Source organism: Glossina fuscipes, unplaced genomic scaffold (genome assembly GCF_014805625.2).
Source record: "Glossina fuscipes isolate IAEA_lab_2018 unplaced genomic scaffold, Yale_Gfus_2 213, whole genome shotgun sequence".
NCBI classification, from domain to species: domain Eukaryota; kingdom Metazoa; phylum Arthropoda; class Insecta; order Diptera; family Glossinidae; genus Glossina; species Glossina fuscipes.
The window spans coordinates 122,513-130,027 of NW_023998556.1; the positions used below are offsets into that span (position 1 = coordinate 122,513).

The following is a 7,515-nucleotide window of genomic DNA, read 5'->3' on the forward strand; positions in this document are numbered from 1 at the left end:
CATCTTTCTGATTCCTTTCCGCTAAAGAATGGCATTCCGCAAGGATCTCCTCTCTCTGTCACGCTTTTCCAGCTTTCAACGAAATTAGCGAAATTCTTTGCCGTGTACCAAGAGTGGAACATTGTCTCTACGCGGACGATGTATACATTTTTACAAAAGAAAAAGACAACACGAAAGCAATCAACATCCTCGAATCTATTGCATGTGAGATCTCCACATGGGCAAACTCGTCAGGAGCTATAATCTCTACACAAAAATCAAAAAAAATGCACATTTGTCGAAAACAAATGTGCGATGCAGGAAACCTACTGATGCATATTAACGACTTACCAGTACTAAATGTGCAGACGCTCCATGTTCTCGGGCTCACGTTTTCAAACAATTATCGTTGGAAAGCACAATGTCTTCAGTTAAAAAACTCCCTTTTAACAAGGGTAAATTTCATACAGTACGTTGCTTGGAGAAGCCATGCGCATATTAACACTATCGCTTATCTTACCAAAATGCTTGTGTTAAGCAAGATTGGCTATGCTTTGATAATTTATGGCAATAGCTGCAAATCTAATATCAAAATCCTTAAACCGGTCTATCACCAAGCCGTTAGAGCAAGTTGTTATGCTTTTCGGACGACGCCCATAAATAATATAATAATTGAAACTGGTCTCCCAACTTTAGAAAATAGACTGTATGAGTTAAAAGCTAAAATAGTCCCTAAGCTTCTTAATTCAAACAAATCCATTCTCGGTGATGAGGTAAGAAAGATTATTATTGCGAAGAAAATTCCAAAGTCACCATCTGCAATTGACCGTTGTTTGTGCATCGCAAAGGAATTGAACATTCCCTTAAAAATTTCTCGCTCTTTTGGTGTTAAACCTCCCTGGATTTTGAAAGACTGCTCTTTTGACATCTCACTGTCTATGCACAAGAAAAAAGATACTCCAAATTACGTCTTCAGGAATCTAATAGCTGAGAAAACCCAAGTATTGGACAATACTGGTTGGAATCTTTTGTACACAGACGGCTCAAAATCTCCTGGTCTGCCTCCTGCTTGTGCGATGGTAGATGCTACAGGACGGGTTCTTCTCAACTACATATTTCACGAAAGCACTTCAACTTTCATAACCGAAGCCAGAGCTATCCTTCACGCTGCCAACCTTGCCCATAAAAACAAAGTCAAAACCGTCATTGTCACTGACAGTTTGTCTGTATTACAAGCTACCCGGAACCCTTCGACTTCGAGATGGACCACCATCAACAAATAAAGGAATATAATTACTACACCCGACGGAAAAATTAAAATGTTATGGGTACCAAGTCACATCGGTTTACTGGGAAATGAGCAGGCTGATCGAGCGGCAAAGTATGCTGCTTCTGCTCCTCTAATTATGGATGATGTCATGGAAAAGTTGGATCTTCAAAGATACATTGGAAGAAAAGTTAAAGAGAAAATTGCAGAGGGAAATTTACAATACCATCATCAACACTACTCTTGCATTAACCCTCAATTAACTCCACCTCTATATCCAACAAATGTTGAGAAAACCAAGATCCAAACATTTTCGAGAATTCGCCTTGGTCATACAATTGCAACTCACCAATGGATCCTGAAGAAGTATTCTCCCCCAATCTGCTGTTGTGGACAAACTCTTACTATAAAGCACATTCTCTGCGACTGCCTCAACTTTTCCTTGGCTAGAAGTATTGCATTTGGAACGATTAACCCTTTGAACATTCTACAATCAGCTTCAGAACAGAATATCAATTCAATATTTTCCTTTATTAATACTACTAAGCTTATTATCTAATATCCATTTATTTAAATTAGAGCCGATGTGTTGCTAGTGCTCAATGTCCTTTTTTAGTCTAAGAATTCAATTCATTAGTCTAAAATTAACATAATAATAATATTTTTTTCTATCAAATACATAATTTCTTTACATAATTTGTATACACTCATTCGTACATGCATTTTTATATTGCACACATGGAAATTTATCGAAAATAGCAGTAATGATGATTTCCTCACATTTCTTTACTCGATGCAAGCAAACCTTTTTTTTTTTTCCCTGCCGACTTGTATTTCTTTAATAAAGTTCTAGTTAATAACTTCTTTTTCCATTGTTTTTAGACATTATTTTGCAAAACTGTACGCTTTAAGCGCTATTTTACCTTCTTTACACGCGAACTTTAAAAAGATCTCTCACATTAGTTGCTGTTAGTCTTTTGTCCTTTTTTTTTTTTCTTTGCACTTGAAGGCTCAATTTTAAAAATAGTTTTATTTATCCGCTTGTAGACCAAGCTCGCGGACACGTCCGCACCTCAGCAGAGGCCAAGTAATTCTCCTCTCTATCTTCGAAACGAAACACAGACAGACTTCTCATCCCTGCTCAATTCTTCTCTTCTTCTTTCTGTTGCTCTCTATAGCGGCTTGCCGCTACTCTCGCAAAAGCAAGCAAAATCCCGCAAGATCATGCGATTTTGCTTATTCTTGTAAAAGCAAAAGAAAAAGGGAGTACCGCAAAATCACACGATTTTGCCTGTTCTTGTAAAAGCAAAAAAAAGGAATACCGCAAAATCACATGATTTTGCCTATCTTAATGAAAGGGAAAAGAAGAAAAGAACAAAACAATTATATCCCGCAAGATCATGAGATTTATAAACGGTACCACAAAATCACACGATTTTGGCTAACGGCATGCCGTTATTGCGATACTTGCGGTTGACACAGACCGACAGACACTCTACCCAAGGTTTGTTCGCGGCCGGTACACCATTTGATGTTGTTCATTGGAGTGAATCGGCGAAGACGAATAGATAGCTACCGTTAGCTGCCTTAAATTACAGAAACTATTTTTTAAAAATACAGCATTAAGTGTGAGACGTGCTCATAAAGTTGGCCCAATCCAACCCACTTTCAACAGAGATCGTTCTTGAGATAAAACAAATCAATGTATCAAATCTCATCAAAATATCTGGAGAGTTCGACTTGTAAACCAAACGCAGTCAGACATATAGGAAGATTTAAATCATTTTCTTTATCGATTGGTATAATAAACTGCGGGATCTTCTGCAGTCTCGTTATGGATATTATGCATATCGATACTTTAATAGATCTTTGTAAGGCAAAAGTGTTGAAAGAAACTATGAAAAAAGGACATAAGGACATAACACAAGTTTGATGATTGAAATATGTTTTGAAAGTTGCTGTCAAGTTATATATAAAATATAAGATTTCAAGTATCATATAAATCTTGTACCGTACTAAGCATTAGAAATTTTTTTTTTTTTTGCTTATATGTTCGTATTGCCGCAAAGGATAAAATATATTTGCAGACATTTCTCATTTCATTTTTCTAACATTTATTATCCATGTCGTCTATGAATGTGCAAACAATATTTTGTTTTGGCGCAATCCTGGCTTTTTCTTTATTTGAGGACCTAAAGTGCAAAAATGCACCCTTTTATTTAAAATATTTCATTATTGCTTAGAAGCTTTTCTTTATTTGATGAGTTCTTAATCATCTTTATTTTTTCCCCAAATCCACTTAAGGGTTTGGGGATAACTGGACTTGGTGATTTAGTTAGACCTGCCGACACGTTGTCGATACCCCAATGTGGCGCAGTGTGACTGGAAAATCTTTTGGATGATGAGGAAAAGGACGAGGCAATTGCTTGGAAATAGATTTCGCACAATATACGCTTATTCTCAAAGCGGCACAATACATGCATAACAAATGAGAACGAATATACACTTATTTTATAAATCGGCACAATACATGCAAAACAAATGAGAACGAATATCGAACACGCTAAGAGCCCTTTCAATTCAGCGATTACCACGCGCATAAGAAAAACAATCATGTTAACAAAATATTGTTACATCCATATCATAGTCTTTATGGTCTAGGCGATAAAATTTTTCTTCAGAAGAAAAAATTTCCTCCTTTTTACACGAATAAAACTGGGTGTAAATTATATTTGAAAAAGAAAGAATACTTTAGAAATAAAGACAAAGTTCGGATCGATATGCTGGTTCATGCAGGCCGATTAACTAGCTTTTTGACAAACATAGAAAATGTAGATGTCAAAATATGAAATCTTTTGCTTCATACGAATGTCATATACAAATTTCTGGTGCACAAAACTACTATAGACAATGAGAATCCTTGAAAGCATCAGTGTAAATTACAATAGCCAAATTGGATTTAATTCTCAGCTTTTAAAGTTTTTTTTTTTACTTTACAAAGTAAAGAACTTTTAAGTTAACAAAGAAATTTCTACATTCACTGATTGAACAATATTATCCATTATCTAGATCTATTAAAACCTCAAGCAGAGAGTTCTACAAATCCATCCATAACAAGAACTACTCTGTTTTGTCTGCATGCTCGTTAACTGATCTAAGAAAAATTCCCGACTTGCTAGACTTTATGCAAATATTTATAACGATCATTCATTGTAACGATGACAGTGACATGATTGCCACTTGATAAGTTACAGCTAGCTCATCGAACGATTCCTATCATTTAATGATTAAGGGTCACAAATTTATTTCGGTCCCATATATATGATGATATATTTCAACTACAAGTAGGATACATATTATACGAATGAATAACTGATAGAACTACCATACCCTGCGGATAGGGGCCGGCTGGTTTAGCGTAACCGTCACTCCGAACACTGGATGGAACACTCTCTTCAACGACGTTGAAACGGTTAGCGACAATAAAAACAAATAGAATGTAGGTAGGGACGGACGAGTTGCTCTATTGGCCCAAGGTTGGCTCCTGCGTATTTTTTTTTTTTCGGATCGCGAAACACCACTGGTTTTTTCCCTCCCTTTTATAAAAATCGCTTATCGCTTACAGTGTAATCTAATTGTAAATCCCTAAGTAGTTAAATTCCTCGTAAACAATAAATATACATGTTAACGAAATTGCGAAGGTCCAAGAATTTTTCGGATATTAAATTGTCGTTATTGAGGCGAATTGGAGTCGACGCGATAGATTGGTTTGCAATTATTTTCACGAAAGACCAAAAGCTCCTGCGTTTTTTGGAGTGGTAGAACTTCGGAACGAACGGCCACTCATGTAAAGCTTTTCGCGGCGAAATACCTGGTTGCACACATTTCTAGCAGGGTTGCGCAGCAAGGTAGTATGGCTGTTTCGGCCAAAACGCCACGAAATTAATCCACCACGCGGTATCCACCATACTTATTTTAGAATTAACACGCTTTTAGGCAACAACAAACTTCAAAAAATATTTTATTTCACAATTTTTGGTTGGAGAAACGGAGTTGGTTGCTGGATTGCTGCAGGCGCGTGGTCTAACCAAGTTGGCCCATTTCCAATATCTGCGTGCAGAAACCTTTAAGGATAGAAACAACAAGATTTCAAGTCGATATATTCATTGTCGTAATCATGAGTGATCATTCAGAATTTCAAGCTGGTCAACAGTATTTATACTTTATATCTCTGAAGCTTTCTTTTGGGTGTTGCAAACATATGACATTTTGACAAATTGACTACAATTCCATTGGCGGTTATAAAAAGTAATAGTAAGTTCCAAGAAAACCTTTTCGGAAATTTGCTCTCGCAGCAACACTTTTAGATAAACAGGATATTTGTCTTGGATTATTCCCCTTGTAATGCAATTTTCACTCAAAGCTATTATTATTATTATTAATTTAACCGGAGAATAGATCCTAAGACTAAAGTTTTAAAGCACTGGCATCTAAGGCTTTCGGCTTTATTAAAAACTCTACGCACTTGAGATTTGAATCCACGACAACTAAGTTTCTAGTCGAGACTCTTGCCTATTCGGCCCCCCAGGCGGAAATACCGCTTTTTAACAAGGTTAAAATTGCAGCTTAAATTCTCATTTGTACCTAAAAGTCTACTGGGCAATTCAAACACATGGCTACAGGAATTAACCGTATTTATTTAAACGCTGTGCTGTTACGTTTGGAATTATTTCAAATATTGAATGAGGAATATATTTAATTTGATCCATAATTGATAATATGTGGGAAAGGAGCAGTTTTAAAATTTAAATTAAAATAATCCAAACGAACATTTTTTCCAAAAGAAAATTATCAAGTATAAAGTTGCTGTTTCGATGTTATTGTTCGAAGGATACATTTTTCGATTGCTTAATCGACTTCTTCAATGGTAGGTCCAGCACCAGAGGCAGCTCCACCAGCGCCGGCAGCGGCAGCTCCTGGAAAACTGCCAGGCATACCGGTAGGCATGCCAGTTGGGGCACCACCACCCGCCTGATACAGTTTGGTAATGATGGGGTTACATACACCTTCCAATTCTTTTTGGCGATGTTCATATTCTTCTTTGTCAGCCAATTGATTGGCGTCCAACCATTTGATAGTCTCGTTGCATTTGTCCAAAATAGTAGAGCGATCAGACTCGGTAATTTTAGTTTTCAAATTTTCCTCATCTAAAGTGGCCTTCATGTTGAAGCAATATGATTCCAAAGCGTTTTTGGCAGCAATTGTCTCCTTTTGTTTTTCATCCTCACTACGATATTTCTCAGCTTCGTTAACCATACGTTCAATATCTTCTTTAGACAAACGACCCTTATCGTTGGTAATAGTGATCTTGTTCTCCTTATTGGTAGAACGTTCTAAAGCAGTAACATTCAAAATACCATTGGCATCGATATCGAATGTAACCTCAATTTGAGGAACACCGCGTGGAGCGGGGGGAATACCGGAAAGTTCAAATTTACCCAACAAATTATTGTCTTTAGTCATCGCACGTTCGCCTTCATATACCTGAATCAAGACACCAGGTTGATTATCCGAATAAGTTGTGAATGTTTGAGTTTGCTTAGTAGGAATTGTAGTGTTACGCTTGATAAGTACGCTCATCACGCCACCGGCAGTCTCAATACCCAAGGACAATGGAGTCACATCGAGCAACAAAAGGTCTTGCACCTCCTGCGATTTGTCACCATGCAATATGGCAGCCTGTACAGCAGCGCCGTAAGCAACGGCTTCGTCAGGATTTATAGACTTATTTAACTCTTTACCATTAAACAAATCCTGCAACAATTTTTGCACCTTGGGAATACGCGTAGAGCCACCGACCAAAACTATATCATGAATTTGCGATTTATCCAGTTTAGCATCGCGTAAAGCTTTCTCTACGGGATCCATCGTGCTGCGGAAAAGGTCGGCATTCAGCTCCTCGAAACGAGCACGAGTTATAGAAGTGTAAAAATCAGTACCCTCAAATAAGGAATCGATCTCGATACTAGCCTGCGTAGAAGACGATAAGGTACGCTTCGCACGCTCACAAGCAGTCCGTAGACGGCGCAAAGCTCGCTTATTAGCGGTAAGGTCTTTCTTATGTTTGCGTTTGAATTCTTGAACGAAATGGGTTACCAGACGATTATCAAAATCTTCGCCACCCAGATGAGTATCACCAGCAGTGGATTTGACCTCGAAGATGCCATCATCGATGGAAAGAATCGATACATCAAAAGTACCGCCGCCCA

At 37.5% G+C, this 7,515-nt stretch overlaps 1 protein-coding gene across 1 annotated transcript in view; it reads right to left on the minus strand.

Moving 5' to 3' along the window:
* Positions 1-6,034: 6,034 nt before the first annotated feature.
* The window catches only part of LOC119642058 (heat shock 70 kDa protein cognate 4-like), a 3,851-nt gene continuing 2,370 nt past the window's right edge, over positions 6,035-7,515 (minus strand). The window contains 1 exon segment of the mRNA XM_038041023.1: positions 6,035-7,515. This exon segment is cut by the window's right edge and continues 99 nt beyond it. Within this exon segment, the coding sequence (XP_037896951.1) occupies positions 6,155-7,515 (1,361 nt within the window). The 3' untranslated portion in view covers positions 6,035-6,154.